At 41.8% G+C, this 22,579-nt stretch overlaps 1 protein-coding gene across 2 annotated transcripts in view; it reads right to left on the bottom strand.

Annotated features, from left to right (window-relative positions):
• Positions 1 to 5,150: 5,150 nt before the first annotated feature.
• SF3B3 (splicing factor 3b subunit 3) overlaps positions 5,151 to 22,579 on the bottom strand; it is a 51,688-nt gene continuing 34,259 nt past the window's right edge. For both annotated transcript variants that reach the window (XM_087419959.1, XM_087419960.1), the window contains exons 12-26: positions 20,754 to 20,905; positions 20,306 to 20,461; positions 19,405 to 19,560; positions 18,728 to 18,871; positions 16,003 to 16,125; positions 15,133 to 15,287; positions 11,817 to 11,991; positions 10,579 to 10,784; positions 10,326 to 10,482; positions 9,139 to 9,264; positions 8,492 to 8,704; positions 7,826 to 7,924; positions 6,952 to 7,095; positions 6,219 to 6,323; positions 5,151 to 5,812 (exon numbers count right to left, since the gene is read on the bottom strand). In XM_087419959.1, coding sequence (XP_087276085.1) covers positions 5,672 to 5,812; positions 6,219 to 6,323; positions 6,952 to 7,095; positions 7,826 to 7,924; positions 8,492 to 8,704; positions 9,139 to 9,264; positions 10,326 to 10,482; positions 10,579 to 10,784; positions 11,817 to 11,991; positions 15,133 to 15,287; positions 16,003 to 16,125; positions 18,728 to 18,871; positions 19,405 to 19,560; positions 20,306 to 20,461; positions 20,754 to 20,905 — 2,252 coding nt within the window. In that variant the 3' untranslated portion in view covers positions 5,151 to 5,671. The remainder of the gene's footprint in view (positions 5,813 to 6,218; positions 6,324 to 6,951; positions 7,096 to 7,825; positions 7,925 to 8,491; positions 8,705 to 9,138; positions 9,265 to 10,325; positions 10,483 to 10,578; positions 10,785 to 11,816; positions 11,992 to 15,132; positions 15,288 to 16,002; positions 16,126 to 18,727; positions 18,872 to 19,404; positions 19,561 to 20,305; positions 20,462 to 20,753; positions 20,906 to 22,579) is intronic.

Here is a 22,579-nt window from a genome sequence, read left to right as displayed (position 1 = left end):
GACCAGCACTCTCCCCGTGAGATGAGTGAACCTCAAGGGCTTTTCCAGCCCCAGCAATTGTCCTGCTAGCAATACATTCAAAAAAACCATGACAAGCAACATTCCATCCACGGACTGAATTAAACCCCCCTCCCCCCAAGAAATGCTGTTCTTGGCAAGAGATCTTCCAAAGGAAACAACATCTGTGGAACCTCCACCTGTGAGGTCAAGGGAAAGCTGAGGCCGCTGAAAACTTTTCAGTCATTTCTTAGACCCAAGCTGCAGGGACTTAACAGAGCAGCAGGATGGGAGCAATCCTAATAACCAAGGGCAAATGCCTCAGTGTCTTGACTATCCCTCTGAGTTCCATGGCAGTCCCTGATGTGTTTTGCAAGGCTAGACAGAGTTCTCCATGTACCTGGTTGCTCGACTAAAGCAAAGGGAGCTGATTAGGTCCCCTTAACACCTACATAGATGGAATTTGTAATTTACTCTCATCCAATCACTAAATATTAAACACCTTTTGTTGGTCCTGAGGCAAGAGCTATGAACTAGACACAATTCCTGCTCTCAACATATTCAAGCCTAATTCCTTGTGCCTGTGCTCCAGAAATTCCACTTGCCAGAGCCCTCTCTCTTGCAGAGAACAAGCAAACTCATGGACAGATATGCAGAGGAAGCTCAATGGTGACAATTCCTGTATATGACACCTAAAGCACAAGCAAGAATATCAAAAATAAATAAGTGGGACTACATCAAACTGAAAAGCTTCCACAGAGTAAAGAAACAATCAACAAAGTGAAAAAATAATCTATGGAATGGGAAAAATTATTTGCAAAACATATGTCTGCTAAGAGGTTAATATCCAAAATATATAAAGAACTCATACAACTCAATAGCAAAAAAATAAATAATCCAATTAAAAAATGGGCAAAGGACCTGAATAGACATTCAGGAATAGACATTAGACAATAGACAGGAACAGACATTATTCCAAAGAAGATATACGAATGGCCAACAGGTACATGAAAAGTTACTAGTCGTTAGGGAAAGGCAAATCAAAGCCACAATGAGCTATCATCTCACACCTGTTAGAATGGCCATCATCAAAAAGGCAAGAGATAAAATGCTGGCGAGAATGTGAAAAGGGAACCCTTGTGCACTGTTGGTGGGATTGTAAATTGGTACAGCCACCGTGGAAAACAGTATGGAGGATCCTCAAAAAACTAAAAATAGAACTACCATATGATCCAGCAATTCCACTTCTGGGAATATATCCAAAGGAAATGAAAACACTAACTCAAAAAGATATCTGCACTCCCATATTCAGAGCAGCATTATTTATAATAGCCAAGACTTGGAAACCACCTAAGTGTCCATCTATGGATGAAAGAATAAAGTTGTGGTATACACACACACACCCACACCCACACCCACACAGAGGAATATTATTTAGCCATAAAAAACAAAGAAATCTTGCCATTTGTGACAACGTGGATGGACCTTGAGGGCATTATGCTAAGTGAAATAAGTTAGACAGAAGACAAATACTGTATGATCTCACTGATACGTGGAATCTAAAAAAACAAAACAAAAAACCCAAAAACCACTCATAGCAAAAGAAATCAGATTTGCAGTTACCAGAGGTGGATGTGTGGCGAGGGGGACTGGAGCAAGCTGGTCAAAAGGTACAAACTTCCAGTTACCAGATAAATAAGTATTAGGGATGTAACGTACAACATGATGACTGTAGTTAACACTGCTGTATGATATTATATATGAAAATTGTTAAGAGAGTAGATCCTAAGAGTTCTCATCACAAGAAGAAAAAAAATTCTTTTTCTTTTTATTGTATCTATATGAGATGATGGATATAATCATTTCACAATATAGGTAAGTCAAACCATTATGCTGTATGCCTTAATCTTATACAGTGACGTATGTCAATTATATCTCAACAAAACTGGAAAAAAAAAGAAAATCTTTCCAGCTGTTAAGAATTCTAGTAGAGGGGCCGGCCCCGTGGCATAGTGGTTCAGTGCGCGCACTCCGCTGCTGGCGGCCCGGGTTTGGATCCTGGGCGTGCACCGACGCACCGCTTGTCAGGCCATGCTGTGGTGGCGTCCCACATAAAGTGGAGGAAGATTGGCACGGATGTTAGCCCAGGGCCAGTCCTCCTCAGCAAAAAGAGGAGGATTGGCATGGATGTTAGCTCAGCACTGATCTTCCTCACATACACAAAAAAAGAATTCTAGTAGAGAAATCAAGTCCAGACAAGGCCTCTCAGTTATGGAGCTGAAATGCTGTCTGTATATCCCTCAAAATTCTATCTCATCCAGCACCTGTTTGGCTATTATCAACAGAGAATGTGCGAGTCAATGGGCACATCGAAAGTAAAGCAGTTTAAGGGGAAAAGAGAATATCACATGGTGTGTATGGGGTGGGGAGGGAAGGAGATTTGTGTCTATGGTTATTTGGTGACCCCTGAAGGAAAACAAAGACTTTATTGTGCTGACCTAAGCCCCAAATATTAAGAGCTCAGGTTTGGCTCAATAAGCACCCACAATGTGTTAGGCTGAGTGCTGGGTACTTTAGGTATATGCTCTTATTTTATTCTCACATCAACCCTGTTTATCTCCGTATTATGGATGAAAAGCCAACTGGCCTGACCAATGTCATGGATCTAATTAGAGGCAGAGACTTGACTGAAGTCAAGCCGTATGAGTCTATGTCTAGACTTACTGTAAGTTCCCATTCCAGACTTAGTGTTTCAGAATCTTCACAGGGAGATGCCTAGGAATCTCTATTTTTATTAAGTGGCCTAAGGGATGATTTTCACAATTAGGAAAATTTGAGAAAAAAATAAAATTTATACTCCCAAGAGACACAGGGTAACTTGGACTTTTTGATAAATGTTGGGATTCTTAGGAATCAAAATGCTATTTCAAACAAGGTTGGGCAACATATTTAGGGACTTTTGTGCAGCTTACATTATCTCTCTCCCTTAACTGTCTACAAATGGGGGAACCAAGGCTCAGAAGTTTTAAATGGCTTGCCCAAATTCACTCAGCTGTTACTCGGACAAGCCAGGATCAAACATGTTGCCTGATTCTAGTTCTTTTTCTACTACAAACACATTTTGGCTGATTGTTTCCCATGTGTAAGCTTTCTCTCCCCCTACTAGAATGTCAAGTTCACCTGGGCAGACCTTGTGAATTTCTCACTGTGCTTAGCACAATGCTCCGAGTTCAAGATTTGCTGTCATCTATCACATAACCTTTTGCAATATGCACCCACATTTCTATGACAATCCCACTGAGTTTGTTTCATTTTCCCTGGGCTTTGGGTAATAGAGGAATGGAAAAGGAGAGAATCTTATAATACACTGGAAGCACAAGATAATCCAACATGAAATCCACCCTTGCCTGGCCTTCCTGTAGCTCTCCAGTGGGGCAATAATCAGATGACCATACATTCCCATTTGCTGTATAAGATCTAAAAGTAAGGTTCAATATTATATGCTATAAAATGAGACGGGCTTCAAATGGCCTAACCTCAAGTTGCCCTCCCCACTCTGCTCTTATGGATAAGGTTCCCTAGCTGAACAACCCTCCTTATCAAAGGACCAGCACAGTTCCTGCTCACCTCTGGGCAGCAGGTTTCAGTTCCCTGCCAGTCCACGGATTTACCCAAACAAGCCAATCACTTCCTCCCACAGGAACCAGGAGGCACCTCATCCTTTTCATACTACAAAGCCTGCCTCCCACAAGCCATAGTTGTTTCCTGGGTTCCTGAATGCAACCCCCATGTGGCCTTGCATGGCATGCAGTGTCCTCCTCCCTTGGGCTGATTATGTGACTAATAAACCGTTGTCTATATCATCAAAAAAAAAAAAAGAAATGGTGACAATTCCTAATTCTACACAGAGATCAAGTTTTCCTTTCTTACATAATCCCCCTACTATCGTAGGAACAAGTATTTCAGGAAAGGGGGTAGGAGCAAGGAGCTACTGCTCAAACATCTATGCTGAGTTTCTCAGACTACTGCATGTCAACATCATACAATCTGACTAAATGGAATGTGTTTAGGTGGGGGCCAGCCACAGGAAAAATGGGCCCTGGAATTAGGCTGTACAAATGTAATTCAAAAGCACTATGTGAATCCATGAACTCAGGGAGAAAGAAAAGTGTTATTTAGGGATTCAATTCCTGGTAAAACCTAGGTCTCTGTTGACTAATCTAAAAACAAGTCATGATTAAAGAAATACGTAGTTGGGGATAGCATCAGGAACTCGCTCTGTACTGGATTATGGGCTGTTGGGACCAAAGATTGTGTCTGATCACCTCCATTCTTGATTCTAACCCAGTGCTAGCCACAGAGAATCTGCTCAATGGAAGTGGCTGAGCACATGCACACCAAAGAACGTTTTCCTTTGTGAAGTACTGAGAAGAGCAGTGAGCTCAGGTCTCTCCAGGTTCCATGAAGCTGAGGGACTGCCTGGAAGATTAAGGCTCCCTACAGCTGGGCAGGAGGAGGAAGGCTGAATTCTCAGGTGTGGGCTGGAATGTTTCTGAGACTTGGTCACTTCTAGCTGACAGGCTACCAGTGCTGCCTCCTCATACCCCAAAGGCTCTCCAGAGCCCAGCTAAGACGTCTGCTGCAGACAGGCTCCCCCTGGTTACCCATGTGCCTTTAAACTGGGACCACATATACTGACTTTGTTCCCAAGGACAGGTTAGTATCTGGGTTCTTCTGTACTTACTGATCCTTCCTAGTAGCCATATGGCAAACAATCATTTCAGGAGCTGTAGAAGTAAAGGAAGCACCTGTTAAGAGACTACCCAACTGGAATTCATGCCCAATCCTTTACTCTAAGACCTCAAAGTAGAATGAAGCTGCAACAAAGAAATCAGCTGCCCTTCCTCAACATCCAACGTGACAAGGTATGGATGATCACATGGTTATTATTGAGCCCAAGATCATCTACATAGCATAAAGGACTACAAAAAGCCAAAAAAACCATCACAGAGCTGGAGCATGAGGCCACAGGGTGCCAGTAAGTCCAAGTAGGTAGCTGGAAGGAAGAAGGATACTCAGTTCTTCCTGCTCCAACTGGGGCTCAAATCTCCCACCTAAATGCTCATCCCCAGAAAAGACACATAGACACGAGCGACCTTTAAAACTCGGTTTGTATTTCTGGTTAGGTTCCAGAGGTATACAACTCAGGAGTTATACTATATCCAACCTGGTCTCCACCTCAGCTTGCCTCCCTCCCTCCCACAAAGATAACATTGTACAAAACTATATTTACAGGAAAACCAGTTAAAAATTAAGGGTGTGTACAAAAGTAGACAAGAAAGCCAGAAATATCAATTCAGGGAAAGCTTTGGGGAATGGGGGCGGGGGGGGGGGGGGGGCGGGGCGGGGGCAGCAGCGGCGGGGATCATATTCCACACCAGAACCTGGGGGCAATATATTATGTACCAGGCAGGGAGAAACATAGCAAATCTCAACGCCAATTTCAGGGGCAACCAGTCACTCCAGGTGAAGAGTAGATGGGAAAGAGCTATTAGCTTTAATATTGCAAAGTCTTAATTATCCATCCACGCTTCTTCTGCCATATGGGTTCAAAGCCAGGTGGTAGAGGAAACAAAACAGAGTCTCTGACAAGCCCCACAGGAAAAGGAAGGGCTCAGAAGGCATAGCGGGTCCGGATGTCCTCAAGCTTCTTGGACACCTCAGGTGGGGTTCGGTCCAGTTCTTCAGAGACATTCTTCTGTTTGTTGGGCTCCATGGAGTTGAACTGCTCACAGAGGTCTCCATCAATCACATTCTAAGACATGGAAAAATGAGAGACAAAGAAAAAGGTCAGATGCCCAAAGAAAATGGCACACGCTAAAGCAGCAGCTGCAAGGAAAGCTTTTTATTCTCCCTCAGACACCTGAACGCCATTTACAGAGCGAGGAAGACTATTCTAAGCTGATCCTTAGTAGCCAGAGCTCAGATTAGCAAAACTGGGTGAAGCTTTTTCTCTGGCTGTGGTCTGCCCTAAAGGGAGAGGTCTCTGAATATCACTAACCATTCCTCTCCCTCATTACTGCCTCCATCAAGCCCTCCCTTGATGTTCCTTCATTCAGGACTGTTCTGATTTTTAACGGACGGAAGGAGGCCCAGAGAAAAGATGACTTAAGTGGGCTGAGGATCTCCCTTTTCAACCCAGATTTCCAACAAAGACCTACCTTAACAGGAAAGTAATAGGAACGAAAGCTGAGGTGGTCTCGCCCACAGAGAGGGGGATGCTCAGACCGTAGGTGCATTTCCACATGCTGGAAGAAGTCATGGTCCTGGAAGAAGAAACAAAGAATCGGTCACTAAAAGAAACAAGTGATTTCAACTACCAGTCCATGGTTTCCAGGAGCACAATGAACAGATAAGCCATTGATTTTTACCGCAGAAACAGATGTTAAATATCCAGTCACTCCTTTGATGACCACAGGTTTTCATGCTACAACAAGATAGCTAAAACCTGAAAGAAAACTCCCCTGTATTTGCAGAATACCTTATGTAAAGAGTGGTTTGTGAAATTGGATTCCTGATCCCAGCTTCCTTGGCTGGAATGACATAAACCAAATTTAGCCAATCCTAGACTTGACTCTAGGAGGCAATAAGTGCCCCAGTCCACATCATCTCATCATTCCTAGTCTGTGGGGTTTGGTTCTGGGGCTTTGGTCTGACTAACCCTATACCCACACTAGAACTGAATCAAACCTGTTACAGTATAAAAAAAAAATGGCTCTCCCCAAGGAAAAAAAAATCAGGATTCTTATCTCCCCAGGCACTTCTGTCACCTTATAAAATTTCCAGAACACTCCTAATTGCAGATGGGGACAAATGGATTTGCCTCTAAGGCAGATTTAGCACCAAGAAACAACCTTAGGAAGGCAAAGGCCAGAGCAGTGTGAGAGATTTCACCTCATGGGATGTGAACGGGACAAGGATACCAATTCCTCCTGACAAAGTGGTATAGACAAGCGATTCTGAGCCTCCAGGGATCAGAGTGGTCTTCTGTAAAGACAGCACTGTCTCCCCAACGTGATAGTTCATGATCACCTCTGCCTGCAAGTAAAAAACAAACAAGTAACTGTGTGGGCCCTCAGGAGCCTGTTCTAGATTCCCAAGATTAGGCAGTGCCTCTAAAGTGCAGATTTCACCATCTTTTAAAATCCAAAAATTACTAAAACTTAAAAATACCTCAAAATGTTAACATTTACTTAGAGCTTAATGCTCGCAAACATGAAGTTAGATCAACCTTGATAAATAATTCAATTGAAAAAAATTACATTATCAAGTTTGCAATACAAAAAAGGAAACCAGGGAAAACTATAAAAAACAGCCATTGTTAGGCTTGCCCTCTAAAATGAATCTGTTTTTAAAAGTCCAGAGATGCTCTACTAGAGAAGTACAGGCTTACAGGAGAAAAGTAAAGCCCAAGACACAGCTCTGAGAAGAGCTGGTTAGCATCAAGAACGAACCTGTGCAAACATCTTTTCCAAGGAACTCATTATACTCCAAAGAGATTTTATACTGCTAAAACGTCTCAGAAAAATGTCTCTTCTATTGAGTCATAAAAATGGGATAGTGACTTGGTCACCTTACATCAAAGCCAGTGTCCATCCGTCACAGGCTATGTACTATCAGCTCAGGGATTTCCATATGTGGGAGAGCACTCGGCATAGTGATGTGCCCTGTGAATAATTCACTAAAAAAATATTTCCTCAGTGAAGGTCATGGGGAATGTACTACACAAGCTGGTGCCTCTCCTTTGGGGCCCCTTCTGCAACCTTACCTTCTGAGACGCTCCGTTGAGCAAGCCCCGGTCCCACAGGGCTTTGTTTCCTGTGGGATCCTCGTCCACTTCGTCATTGGTGTTAGGTGGGAGCCTTACCTACAAGGTGACAGAAATCACAGGGCTGGGTCCTACACCTACTCACCTGGGTCACCAAACAACACGTTTGCCCCAAGTCCTTGCCAGCAAGCTTAGGGGCACCACCTTTAGCAGATGCCTAAGCCCAAGTCTCCTGCACCTGTTCTGGTGTCCGAGGAGTGAGAAACTCAATCAACCCATGAACAAGGATATAACACAGCAAGAGCAAAAACCAAAGACCAAAGAACATAAACAGACAAAGTTAGACTGAGCTTAAAAAGATAAGCCAAAATTGTGGCAAAAAGTGAAAATAAATACTAGTCATTAGCTCAAACTAGACCTATCATTATTAAATCATGTTCCATGGAGAGAAGGGAGGTGAACTGGGGGAAAAGAATCTAAAAGACTGGTAAGAAGGCTTAAAGAATGCAAACTTTTCTTTTTACAGCTGGCCTTACTTAGTAGGACTGGATTTTATACCTATTTTTACTTTCCATAGTAAAAATCATAATCCTGGGTCCTCGGGTTTACCACAACCTGGGCCAGACTTTCTACACATTACTGAAACCCAAGTAAACATCAACTTACCACACAAATGTTGCCAAATTTGTCTGCCCCAGCCACAGTGTCATAATCGAGGAGGCTAGCTGTAGTGACCCATCGGGGGTAGGTATCATCAGCAAAGATGATGAGCTGGTTTTCATTACGTTTGTAGCGAACCCAGATGAAACTTTCTTGGACATCAGACACGATTACCCTATGTCCAATAGTCTGGATCCCAGAGATGTAATTCGCGATATGCTGGGAAAAACAAGGACAGCAATGGAAGTAACCTTGGGGTTCAGAACCCACAGAAATTTCACCTTTCCCTGACTGCAACATACATAGGGTCTGTAGAATGGCACACATCAAAGAACGGCAGTCAGCAATAAATTCCTAGAAGGCAGGAAAAAGAGCCAACTGGTTTTAATATAGTGGAAATATATGCCTAATTCTCACAGTTAAATTCCTTATAGAAGCAAGCAAGACAGAAATCTACTTCTTATTTTGAAGTCAAGAAACCCACCTACTCCTGCCCTTCTCAAGTCTCAGGGCCTAATTTTGAGGCTGAAATTGGGGGACTACAACAAGGTCCTAATAAAGACACATGATTTTAACAGTTATTGTCCACCACCCCACCAAGGTCTCCTCCTTCCTCACTAGCTAGATCTGGGGCCCTACACCAGCATATTTACCTTGTTCTCACACTTTCGGAGTAACTTCTTCTTTCCCAGGTCATAGACTCGCAGAAGCTTTCCCACACCAATCAACACCCTGCCCTGGAAAGGCGCAATGGCAGCAGGGACTTCTTCCACCGGAGTCTGTGAGAGGAAAAGCAGGTAACGCAGCTATTACAACAAAAAGCCATACGCTAGCCCCACTCCCTCAACCCAAAATGCCTTCTACAGGCATCTGTCAGGAAGACAGACAGCAAGTGATACTCTTTTGCTCATCAGAGAAATAAACCACACATACAACAGTATCTATGAAATAGGATGTTTGGGTAAACAGGTCCTACATGCTGCATTTCACCCAGAAAATGGATCAGTGCTATAAGTGAGAAATCCTGGTGCCTGACAAACGCTGCCTCAGAGCCCATGCTAATTCAATAGGCACTATTAACTAATAGTGAAGCCTCCATATCTGAGAGATGACTGCAGTTTATAGAGAGATGGGAAAGGAGTGCTAGTGACAAGTGACCAAATAATGTTTTGGTCAATGACAGACTGCATATATGATGGTGGTCCCATAAGATTAGTACCATATAGCCTCAGTGTGTAGTAGGCTATACCATCTAGGTTTGTGTAAGTACACTCTATGATGTTAGCACCACGACAACATCGCCTAACGATGCATTTCTCAGAAAAGTATCCCCGTCATTAAGTGACACGACTGTATACATAACATAAAATTTACCATTTTAACCATTTTTAAGTACACAATTCAGTGGCATTAAGTATATTCACACCGTTATGTGACCATCACCACCATCCATCCCCAGAACATTTTTCATCTTTCCAAAGGGACACTACGTTAACAATTAAACAGTAACTCCACAGAGAGTATCAATTCTTTAAAACTGCTGAATTTTGGTCACAAATTACTGCCTGCTTAGTAAGACTATAAACAAGGGTCCAATTCGGTGTGCATCTATTTCCCCATTGTGGGTGGTTAGCACACAGGCTTCCTGTGAGACTCGCAGGCACGGGAGCATCACTAGAGCACGAAAGCCCCAGCATTTTCCATGTGCCACCAAGAGACAGATCAGAATCAATGAGCTGGCTTTCAAAATGGTCACCAGAAGACCTGACCCACAACTTAAGCAAAAGTGGGAGAGTCTAGTAGGACCTAAGATTCAGGAGGACCACTGGCTGGTTCCTACCTTGTGCAAAAACTCCAGTTTTTCCCCATTGTTCACAAGCTTGTAGGTATAGACAAAGCCCCCTGCTACAGATCGAGGGTTCAGTATCAGGTCTTTGGCCACGCCCACCAACACATACCAATCATCACCAGTGTTGGAGAATCTGCACACGGCCACACTGCATACAGAGAAAGAAGCAGGAGTCAGGCATTAGTCACAGCCCAGAGAATTCTCATTCCAGCCTCCAAAACCGTGGATGTCCTGGGCTCCTTACCTAAAAGCGGCCTCATTCTGTTCCAGCTGGACAAGGTCCAGTGTGTTCCCCTGAATAGGATTCATCACTCGGATCACAGAGGCCCATTGCCCATTGCCAGCCTTAGGAGCTCCAAAAATGGATTCAGGGAGGTTTTCATTGAGGAATGCTGCCGCCATCTCTGCGGCCAGCTCCCGCTCATCCTCCCCTGCTGCTTCCACCATCTCCTAAATCCAAAAGGCCAAGGAAGAGTTGGTATGTTCAGAGCCGGGTGCTGGGTGAGAAGTGGACAAGTAACAAGAACACATCCAGGGGGAGTTGATAATATATAAAGCAGCAAAGTCTAAGGACAAAAACCAGGATTTCCCAAAATGAAGATTAAAATAAGATTAAAGATTAAAGGGAGAGATGTATAGATAAGGGGAAGAGGGAAGATCACTAAAAGGGAAACCAGGTACTTCTTTTTTTTTTTTGTGAGGAGGACCAGCCCTGAGCTAACATCCAATGCCAATCCTCCTCTTTTTTGCTGAGGAAGACTGGCCCTGGGCTAACATCCATGCCCATCTTCCTCCACTTTATATGGGACGCCGCCACAGCATGGCCTAACAAGTGGTGCGTCGGTGCACACCCGGGATCCGAACCGGTGAACCCCGGGCCGCCGCAGCGGAACGTGCGCACCCAACCGCTTGCGCCACCGGGCTGGCCCCAGGTACTTCTTTTTTTAATGCCAAAAGAACTAACATCAGCTGTGGCGAATACTTGACTAGTGGTCTGAGAAACATGAAAATGAAAACACCATTTCTCTACCTAATCCACCTGATTTCCCTTGCTAAGATTACTTGTCTCCTCTCTTCCAGGCCAGATACAGTTTTACACAGTCGGGGCTATTTGTTTTTTGCTGGGAAATGATTTCTGGAAGGGGCTGGTGTTGTGGGGAATGTGAAAGTTGTCTCCTTTGGGCCTGAATCCAGGAAACATATCATAGACTGTTTTGGAACCTCAAGGACTGAAGAACTCTGTTCCAGAGAGGGAGCTGAATACTGAAAAAACCCAGGCCAGCGTATTAGTCTTGAGTCACAAGAAAGCCTCTAAAACCAAGGACTCTGGCAGAGGGCTTTCAGGTTTGAAGGACCTGAAAAGAGCCTGGACCTTTAAATGTAACAAACAATACAACCAACATTATAGGGATTTAAACTTTTCAACATAATTTCATCACACAAATGCCTTTTAATTGAACCCTGAAGGTCTAATCTCATTACCTCTGCCATCTGCTGCTTCCTCTGAGCTTTTGTGGCCTCAGTGTAGGCATTGTGGTCAGTCTCAATGATGATAAGGTTGTTACTCTCAGGGTGGATGACAAATTTCCTAGGGGTGTACTGCAGTGGAAAGGCTACTTGATTGAAGACAGCACCTAGCTTCTCCAACGCCAAAATCCTATGGTAACAGGCAAGGGAGTTAATAGGTCACTCACTCAGGACCTAGAAACTGGTGCTAAAATGGTCCATGAACAGTCACAGCAAACACATCAATCCCTAGAGCTCTAACGTTGGCATTAGGCAACATGAAACAACAGCCTTCTAATCTAGAAGATTCTGCACAGGAGACAAGGGGATCCAAAAGGGCCTTCCACTTTAGCAACAGCCCACCACTGTTGATGGCGCTTCTCGTTTTCACCAGTGAAATCTACAATAGAACCCTCAAAGGAATTTTTCATCACTCTGATGATGTGATAGTGAAAAGTTAAAATTTTCCTCTTGATTTTTACTGACAAACCCTGAAATAAAGAGCACCAATTCCAAATTTGTTGTGAAGCACTGCAATTACCTAACCATATACAGTATTAGTGCTGATTGTGTTTCATAAAATAAAGTAGATGCCCTCCTGAATGAAAATCACCTATGCTTTAGGAAATCCACAATAACGTAGAAAGAGATAGCAAGTAGGCGACCTACAACTTTTGTCAAATGGGACATAGAGATGTGCCGAAGCCAAACTATGTGCAAAATGAGCAGAACCCAGGTACTCTTAAAAATATAGTCACTTGATCTCTAATGACGGAGTTTTATTTGTAGTTCAAATATTCTATACAGATCATATACAATCTGACAGCAGACCTAAAAAACAACAATGGAAGACAGCAGAAAACCATTTCAAAGTGCTGAAAGAAAGAAGAGCCAATTCAGAATCACATAAAAAAAGAGTACAATAAAAAAACAGAACATTTTCTGGGGCCGGCCCCGTGGCGTGGCAGTTAAGTGCTAGCACTCTGCTGCTGGCGGCCCACGTTCGGATCCCAGGCGCGCACCAATGCACTGCTTGTCAGGCCATGCTGTGGCGGCATCCCATATAAAGTGGAGGAAGATAGGCACAGATGTTAGCCCAGGGCCAGTCTTCTTCAGCAAAAAGAGGAGGATTGGCATGGATTTCAGCTCAGAGCTGATCTTTCTCACACAAAAAAAAGGAAAGAAAAAAACAGAACATTTTCTGATACACTATGATTAATAGCATTCCCACTCCCATGGATATCCAAATACTCTCAGTGAGTAATTAGCATGTTCCTTTATTTGGAGACATTAAATCAAGTATTTTACAAACACCTGAGTAATGAAATTAACCATTTACACATAAAAAATTGTCATTCTGCAAGAAAAAAATTAGAATGGCATAGAGAAAACAAAAACCACAACCACTAATCCTACAGTTTTGATTCTTCTGGTCCAACCCACACACTGACCTGTTTTCATAAAGGCACCCTACCACGCCAACAGGCAGACTTTAGGCAGAGGGAACACTTACCCTCAGGGATATACACAACATGGAAGGGAGCACAGATGCTCCCATGTTGTAGTCTTCTTTGGAAAATATGAGGCTAGCCAGTGTTTGTAAAAGAGGGGCATATACCATTGGTGATACCCAAGATGACTTCAGGCAGTTCTCATATGGATTTTTTAAAAATATAATTCTTTAAAAAATAATTAGCCTTTTGTGTGCCAAAGGACATCATAAAGAAAGTAAAAAGAGGCCGGCCCTGTGGCTTGGTGGTTAAGTGCACGCGCTGCGATGCTGGTGGCCCGGGTTCGGATCCCGGGTGCGCATAGAGGCACCACTTCTCTGTCCAGCCTGAGGCCGAGTCCCACATACAGCAACTAGAAGGATGTGCAGCTGTGACATACAACTATCTACTGGGGCTTTGGGGGCAAAAAATAAATAAAATCTTTAAAAAAAAAAAAAAGAAAGTAAAAAGACAACCCACAGAATGGGAGAAAATATCTGCAAATAATATTATCTGATAAGGAGTTGTATCAAGATCATATAAAAAACTCTTATAATAATAAAAAGACAATGAACCAATTGAAAAAATGGGCAAAGGATCTGAAGAGACATTACTCCAAAGAAGAATAGTCAATAATTATGCACATGAAAAGATGCTCAATGTCATTAACCATCAAAGAAATGCAAATCTAAACCACAATGAGATGCCACTTCACACTCACCAGGACAGCTAGAATCAAAAAGTCAGATAATAATAAGCGTTGACGAGGATGTCAAGAAATTGGAACCTTCGTACCTTGATGGTGGGAATGTAAAATGGTGCAGTCCCTTTGGAAAGCAGTCTGACAGTTCCTCAAAAAGTTAAAGACAGAGTTACCATCTGACCCAGCAATTCCACTCTTAACAGGTATATGCTGAAGAAAAATGAAAATATATGCCCACACAAAAACTTGTACATGGAATGTTCACAGGCAGAGATATGTGTGGGAAGCATTCCAAGGTGCACAAACAAAATACCACGAAGGGATATATGGAGGAATGCAGGGAGAGCAATTCTGGAGTAGAAGGTTTATAAAGGTGCTGACAGTTAGAAAGAGAGAGAACGATGACTATGAAAAGATCCTGAAAGCTGTTGCAAAGAAATGTGGGAGTTCACTTGATAAATGGTGATTCGTATATCAAGAGGCTATAATTCCATTGTGAATAGCCAATAGTTATAACCAGGACATGAACAACATGGGTAGCGTTAAAAGGTTAAAATAAATAAATAAATAAACAAAAAACACCCCAAACTTGAGAAAGTCAAACTGAATAGATTATTTTCCATCTTGCAATATAAATAGTGCTCACTCTCCAACATTATCAGCATAAACAGTAGTCTGCCAACTTGCAAAAGGCCTAAATAATTTATACTGAGGTTAAAACTTAAGACGGAACACTGCAAATGACAACACCGAGGGAGGACGTTATCAGTGATCCAATGCCTGCTCTAAAACTAATTCAATGGCATTACCCTGAAAAACAAGCATCTTAAATCTCAAGGATATTGAACTGCACTGCTAAGTATTAAAACTTGGCCCTGAAAGTCTAAACAGACACCAAAACTCCAAACACAGAAACTTGGCTAACAGGTACTTAACTCTTGAGTCAAATGAAGGTTGAATTGCAACACACTAGTCCCATGGTGAAGCATTGGCTCCCTACCATCTCTTCATAACTTTTTCCAATGCTCTGGCAAAACCACAGTCCAACCCCTTGGCAGAAAGGCTTCCCGTTGGGCTTCAAACTGTGGGACTCTCTCACCTCAGGGTATTAGTGGAGATGGCCACGATGCCCTCAGGACATTGTTCAGAGGCAAAGCCAGACGCAAATTCCAGGGTCTCATAAGACAGGGGGGTGAGATGGAAACGAGATTGGTAAGAATAGCTCAACCATGAGCGGCTAGACATGGCCAACACCTGAGGGAAGAAAAACACCTCCAATAAGCTTGGGAAAAACCTCAAACATGGTATACTGACCAAACACGCCACCCCCAAATTTCAGTATACAGAATATCCCAAGGTATTTTAGAAACCTAAAAGGCTACCTTAAGAAAAAGATACCTAAAGAAGAGGCAGTATGACTTAGTATTTCTAAAAGCATGGGCTATTAGCCATATGACCTAGACTAATCACTCAATCTCTGAGTCTCAGTTTCCACATACGTAAAATGAGAACACCAAAAAACTAGATAGTTACAAGGATTAAATGCAGTAACAAGAACTAGCACAACACCCAGCAACATTAATATTCTAAGCTACAAAGGACACCATGTTTCCCAACCCCTTTCACATTACATGGTAAACCATGATATTAATACAAGGTTACTCATGGGTAGTGGTTCCCTGGATGGAAGGTTTCCAGCTAACTCGCAGTCTGTGCTCCATTTGCCCAGCCTGAGGGCTGAAGGGATCAATATTCTAACCCATGGCACAGTGCCATGGAACCTCCAGTTAAGAAGCTCTGGATTAAGGGATCAAGACTTCCCACATGAAAGAAACTAATCAAGATATAGTTAATGTCAAACTAACTATATACTGACAAATTAATGACAGCAAAGCTTACACCAAGGGGATTTTTCTCAGCTGATGCCACTAACATCTGAACATGCTGCCTGCCCCCTTTCATTACTTACTGCCTCCTGGCCTTGCATCCGGACACGGAAGAGTTTCACAGGACGGGACCCCAGGTACCTAGTGCGGGTGTCAGACAGATCTCCAGTGACAGGGTCCAAGACAGTTCTCAGCAGCACACCGTTCTAGTAAAAAGGAGAGAAGCAGGTGAAGCCTACCCATGACAGAAGCTCCCTTGGCTACTTTATAAGTTCAGAGCAGATGGAAGGAAATGACTTGGTAGTTTAAAGAATATCCTAATAATCAGCCAGCCATTCATTCATTCTCTCACTAAATCACTCACTCAAACAGTTATTGAGCATTTACTAAGTGAAAAGCACACGTATTTTTCACTGCATATCCATCAAAATTTTTTTACTGTATGTTAAACTCTTCTTTAAAGTTTAAAATATATGCAGTTAAAAATAACCAGGCCTACTGTGTTCTTTAAATATGATTTCCCCTAACAAGAATAAGACTTCTAAGAGAAATGGCTAATTCAGGTCTAGAGCAAAATGTTACAGCTGTGTGTGGGTCACTTTGTTGTGCCAGAAGGGAAGGAAACCCCCAAGATAGTGGGGTCATGTTAAAAGGACAAAGGAGCCAACTTCAAAGGGAAATTCCCACTCATCTAAAATGAGGCAATTTAGCATCCAAAAAAGACTGCAATAGTCTGAAGCTCAAATATATAAAAAATCTGCAAGTTCATAATATTATTTAAAAAAAAAAAAAAAAAAAAAAACCACTTCACCAGTCCTCATTGGAGATTGCTATGGCACCACCTCCTTACTCTGAATATAGGTGAAAGGGGAAAAAATGAAGTATATCCTTTCCCTGTAAGAATTGTATTTCAAAATAAGCAAAGATATGAAGCAAATTTTGTCTTTACAGAAAAGTTTCAGCTAAGTAAATGAAGAATGAAACAGAAAACCATCATTTCACAGCCCCCAATGACATAATGAATCTAGGCAATGTGTATATGGCTGTTATTAAGGTTGATGGGGAGGTTTAAAACAAATAATTTAGAATAGATACATTCTAAGATCACTAAAAGTGGGACAACCAGACATTACATGCCTCCTGATGTGATGTAATAGAAAGTAAATAGCACCACCTATAAAATATTCTTGTCTCCCACAAAAAAATTAAATCTGAATCTAATCAACATCTTGGTCTGTGCTATCCAATACCATAGTCATCAAGCCATACGTGGCTAGTCAGAATTGAGATGTGCTGTTAAGTATAAAATACAAAATACCAGATTTCAAAATTTAATTTAAAAAGAAAAAAGAGAACATAAAATATCTTAATTTTTAGACTGATTATAAATTGAAATGACATAGATATACTGAGTTAAATAAAACATTAAAATTAACTTCATCTGTTCCTTTTTTCTGGCTACTGGAAAATTTAAATTACATGTGTGGCTTATATTATATTTTTAATGAACAGCATAGCCTAGATCTACCCACTAGCTTACAGGAAATACAGATAGAGAAACATTAAACACATAAGGAACGACACTGAAAAATCCAGAAGATGGGAAATTCTACAAGACAAATTATCTGGTTTCTTAATTATTTTTAAATGGGATGGAAGTTATTAAAAGAAACATTAAAAAAACAAGCAGATGCAAACTGTGCACAGTTTTATGTAGAATCCTGAGTAGAACCAAATATAAACATTTTGGGGAAAAAAAAAAACAAAACTAAACAAGGAAAACTGGAACATGGACAAGGTATCAGATGATATTAAAGAATTGTTAGATAATTTAAGACCTTAAAAAAAAAAAACCCACACATCTGTTAGAGCCATATTCTCAAGAATTTATAGATGAAATAATGTATCACCTTGGATTTGCTTTAAAATACTCCAGGAAAAAGAAAAGAAGAGGAACAGAAAAAATAAGAATAGCAAAATGTTGGTAACTGTTAAAACTGGTGATGGGTATACATCTCATTACATGAGTCTCTCTAACTTCTGTGCATGTTTGAGAATTTCTAAATTAGAAGTAAAATTAGGGCTGGCCCCGTGGCTTAGCGGTTAAGTGCACGCGCTCCGCTGCTGGTGGCCGGGGTTCGGATCCCGGGCGCGCACTGACGCACCGCTTGTCCTGCCACGCTGAGGCCGCGTCCCACATACAGCAACTAGACGGATGTGCAGCTGTGACCTACAACTATCTACTGGGGCTTTGGGGGAAAAATAAATAAATAAATAAAATTATAAAAAAAAAAGAAGTAATATTAAAAAGCAAAAAATACCTGGGCTAGATTATTTACATGTTTGAGTAAATAATCATTAAGGAAAATAAAAAGTATACAGTCAAAACCCCTGACATTATCTGATCCTTAGGTTCCTGCTTTTCATACCATGAAGAACTCAGCTGCTTTCACAACCGGGAACACCTAGGGGTCCTTTACTGCTAATGGAGCCCATTATGAACTGTCAGGCATTAGTTTCAAAAGCTGCATACTGCGAGAACTACAAGTGACTCTTGAGGACCCCAACTAGGTCTGACACAGAGCAGTGATCGCAAAGCACTTTTATCAAAGACTCTATGAAAATACTTTTTCTAGACCTGATTTGTTCTAATTAGAGCTGAGAAAAGTGGAATACAGGGCAGCATCACTCACTTTTCATAAGGTGGGTAACTGAAACTATGGGCACAAAAAAATGCCCATACTGAACAAAGGAGTGCCTGAAAGCTAAAGAAAGCCTAACAACAATGCGAGCCTCCAGATCTCTTACCTGTAGCCCAATATTCAGGTATAGGAAGCCAATAGAGCCCCTCTCACCCAGCTCATCCTGCTTCTCAGTCCCACCCATTTCCACAATACATAAGGACTCAGGTTGGGCTGGGAGAGCCTGCATGCTCAGAGGTTGCAAACAGTCCTAAGAGGAAAAGAGAAAAGAATAAAACATGGGAAATGATCGATTTTGGAAAAAAATCTACCCAGAGAAATCTAATTCTAGGAGTGAAGAACATCTTTCTTGTGAACAGGGAAAACCTGACAGGGGTGAGTTCCAAATGGGTAGTGGGTTACTTGTTAAACTGAATCTTAGAATAAGCTCTGGAGATGATCATGCTTTCCTCTTTTTGTAAAAGTGGATAAGCAAAGAGCACATCTTAAAAGTCATCTAGGGCCTTGGAGCCAGTACCAGTCCTTTTCTGCCAATAGTCTTAGGTTTTTGTTTTTAACTATAAAAGGGAGTCAAGGCTTAAGCCAAAGGAGCATTTAGCAGTCTCAGATCAGCATCTTGAAAGCACTGCAGAAGACTCCTGAGGAGTGCTGCTACGACAATCAGGATAAGCAGCAGGTGTAGATTTCAGGGTCCAGTATCGCTGATCTCAGAGACAGACATGAGGAGTGAGCCAGGTGCTCAGTTCCAACTGGAAGATCCTTGAAGTCGAGGGTGACACTCACTGAGGGGTCCAGGGAGATGATTCTGACAGTGTTGTCCACCAGCCCCACAGCCAGGAAGCGAGACCTCTGCTCTCCAGGGGGCACATTGGCCAAACTCATGCACACCACATCTGCTGACATCTCCTTCCGCTCCGTGTACTCGTTTAGCTGTCCTGACTACAGGAGTTAAGACAGAGAGAGGTCATAAACCACTCCAAATCGCCCCAAACCCTGGGCCTGGGGAAGGAAGTGGGACTGTTAAGTTCCTTTTTACTTCCTCTCACTCCTCTTGCTATAATCAATGACCAAGTATTTCTCTACTTGAGATCCCAAGAGTGAACTCCACAGGCTAACAGCAGGCAAAATTACTGATGAGACTCAAGAGACCTTTGACAAATACAACGTGCCACAAATTTTCTAAGCCAACTTAGCTCTCAGAAAATGGAAATATATAAAATTGTTTATCTGTTCATGACAATACTCTGAGTAAAAGAGAATTAAAATGTGGAAGTTAAAGACAAAGAAATTTCAACCATAGGTACAGTTAGACTACACAAGTTGGCCACATCCAGAGACTTTCTGAGAGCATAATTAAGTATACCCAACATCCTTCCACATAAAAAAGCAAAAGAAAATTTCTGAAATGGATTCAGATTGCAGAAATTAAACCTATGGCAAATATTTGGTGAAAATAGAGTGTGAAAGGCAGGAGAAGCAAGTGTTTTCATTGCTAAGATGGGATTTCATAATTCCGATTTGAATTAAGACATGAACTTACCCACCCCCATAAAGCACCAGATTGGCTTGTGGACACTTGCCTTCCTCAATTCTCTTTCTTGTGAATATAACCTAGACATCTAGATCCCCATCTTTACCTCTGGATCCTACGTTAAGTCCCACAGTGAATGATAAAATTACTTACAGGATCCATCTCAAAATAGACCAGTTCTCCTCCGGTCAGGGCGATTACCACTTGTCGCTGGTTCACTGCACACTTGACAATTGTTTTCTTTCCGGGGGTCTTCCACTCATTGACTCTCTTGTCTGCTCGTATATGCCGAATGCCATCAGGATACACCTAGAGTCAGTTAAGAAGGAAACCTGACTTTAGCAATTTGACTCATCACTCAGCATGACCCACACACCTATCAGACCTGTCACTCCTGTCAGATCTGAAGCCAGTTGGGTCAATGACAAAAAAGAGTTAATAGGCCTCAGGCAAGGTCAACCAAAAAAATGTTCATGTTTTGCAACATCTACTTTAAAGAAGTTCAAAGCTCACAAACATGAACATGGTAGCCTACACCACAATGAGGGAAAAAAAGGACAAAGTAAGGTGAGTGGGTAAGCAGCTCTCTGAGAATCCTCACCTGAACCAAGGCATCATCTCCTAACAAGGAGCAGGACAAGGTTGGGGTGGTGCCCAGGAACCCAGAGTCAGTCACTTCTTCCACAGTCTCTCCGATGGACAACACAAGTGTGGCATTCACGAAAGATACAATGATGTAAGCATCAAACTCATCTGAAAAAGCAAACAGAAGAAAGGAGCTGATTAGCTCAAAACTCATTTAGTTATAAGCCAAATGAGACACACTAAGTTTTCTCTTCAGAAACCTTCCAAGGCACTTCTATGTGTAGTCATCATACACATACAGTCATGTGGCAAACAGAACAGGGTGATCCAAAAGATAACTGAGGGTCATAACAGCCTACAGATATATTCTGCTTCCTTAAACGCCTAAATACATTGAGTAGATATGCCCACTTCTAATACCTCTGCAAACTAATATTTTCTCGAGACATTTGCTGGAAAAATGTGAGGACAAAGCAAGAGAACCAGAGACATGAGAAAATTTTGAATACTACAATATTTATATATACTGAAGCTAGAGGTTGTTTATTTGTGGCAGATGCCAATCACCTTTCACTCTTAAAAGATACTCCTTATAAAACCAGAAAAGGTCCCCAGCTTCTCCCAAAAAAAGCTTATGTGGGAACAAAAGACCTAATGAATAAAACAGATTTCTTAAGCCTCCATAAGATTAAGTCATTCTAGGGGTGGAAACTGAGAATCCTAAGATGTCCCAAGAGGAATGATGTAAGAACACGAGATAATCAGGAAGTGGGGAGGAGGGACTGTTTATATTGTCAGCCCTTAACCTCTTTCGTTTTTCACCATTTAAAAATACAACTATTCAGTGATCATGAGCAATCCTCTTAGGATTTGCTTTTCATTTAATGAAATGTAGCTGGATAAACAAACACTAATGAGTTTCTCAAGGAGGTCCCATAAGTTTCTCATGCAGATCCCATAGTTAAAGGCCATCTATTTCCCATACAGTCCACCCTACAACATAAAAACAGCTTCTGTGTGTATCTCCCACACCCAGCACAATGTTTGGCATGAAGCTTAATAATGCCGAATAAAGACATGTTTATTTTTTAAAGAAGAGTTGAGATTTTCCCACTTTTCATTTGCATTTTCTGTATCAATTCCCTTCTTTCTGTCCCCCTCACATGGAAATCAGGTAAGTAAGAGACAGAATGACAAGCAGACAAAGTACTAAATTGGAGTGGCTACCTCACTCTTAGCAGAAGCAGCTACAGGACTGTTTGCCTGAGCTCTTGTTAGAGCTCAACGTCATAGGGCTGATCCATCCCACTCACAACAAAGACACAGTTTGGATTCTGATTGGTCTAAAAGTGGTTCAAGCTGAACTAAGATTATTCAATTACTTCAGCAGAATCAGTGTTTTTTATAGAAAAAAGGACCAAGTGAAGATTTATCACTGGTGTAGCCTATAGTAGTGTTCTGACCTATTCGCAGGACATAAAATTGCGATCCGTATTTTTAAATAGAAATAAACATAATTTATGAAATTGCTTCACACATAGTAAGGGTAAGTACTGCTCTGCAAAACTTGTGCTTCAGTTAATAATATGTATGTACCGACTGGGTGGCTGAAAGGCAAGGGTCAAAGATCTTTCCCAATGGATGTAATCTAATGGCTACACCAGGAAACCAGAACAAGGGTTCAATTTCCAAATCATAAAAAGTAACACTAGACAAGGAGATAGTTGGTTTTAGATTATTTTTTTATAACTGTCAACATGTATCAAATGCTTTGGGGACACCTTACAAAATTGGCTTTGTAAGACAGCACTGTTCACCATCATAAAATATGAGTAAGGACAT

This window comes from Ceratotherium simum, chromosome 30 (assembly GCF_057802395.1).
Source record: "Ceratotherium simum simum isolate JZ-2026a chromosome 30, ASM5780239v1, whole genome shotgun sequence".
Taxonomy (NCBI): domain Eukaryota; kingdom Metazoa; phylum Chordata; class Mammalia; order Perissodactyla; family Rhinocerotidae; genus Ceratotherium; species Ceratotherium simum.
This window is presented reverse-complemented; position numbering and strand designations above follow the sequence as displayed.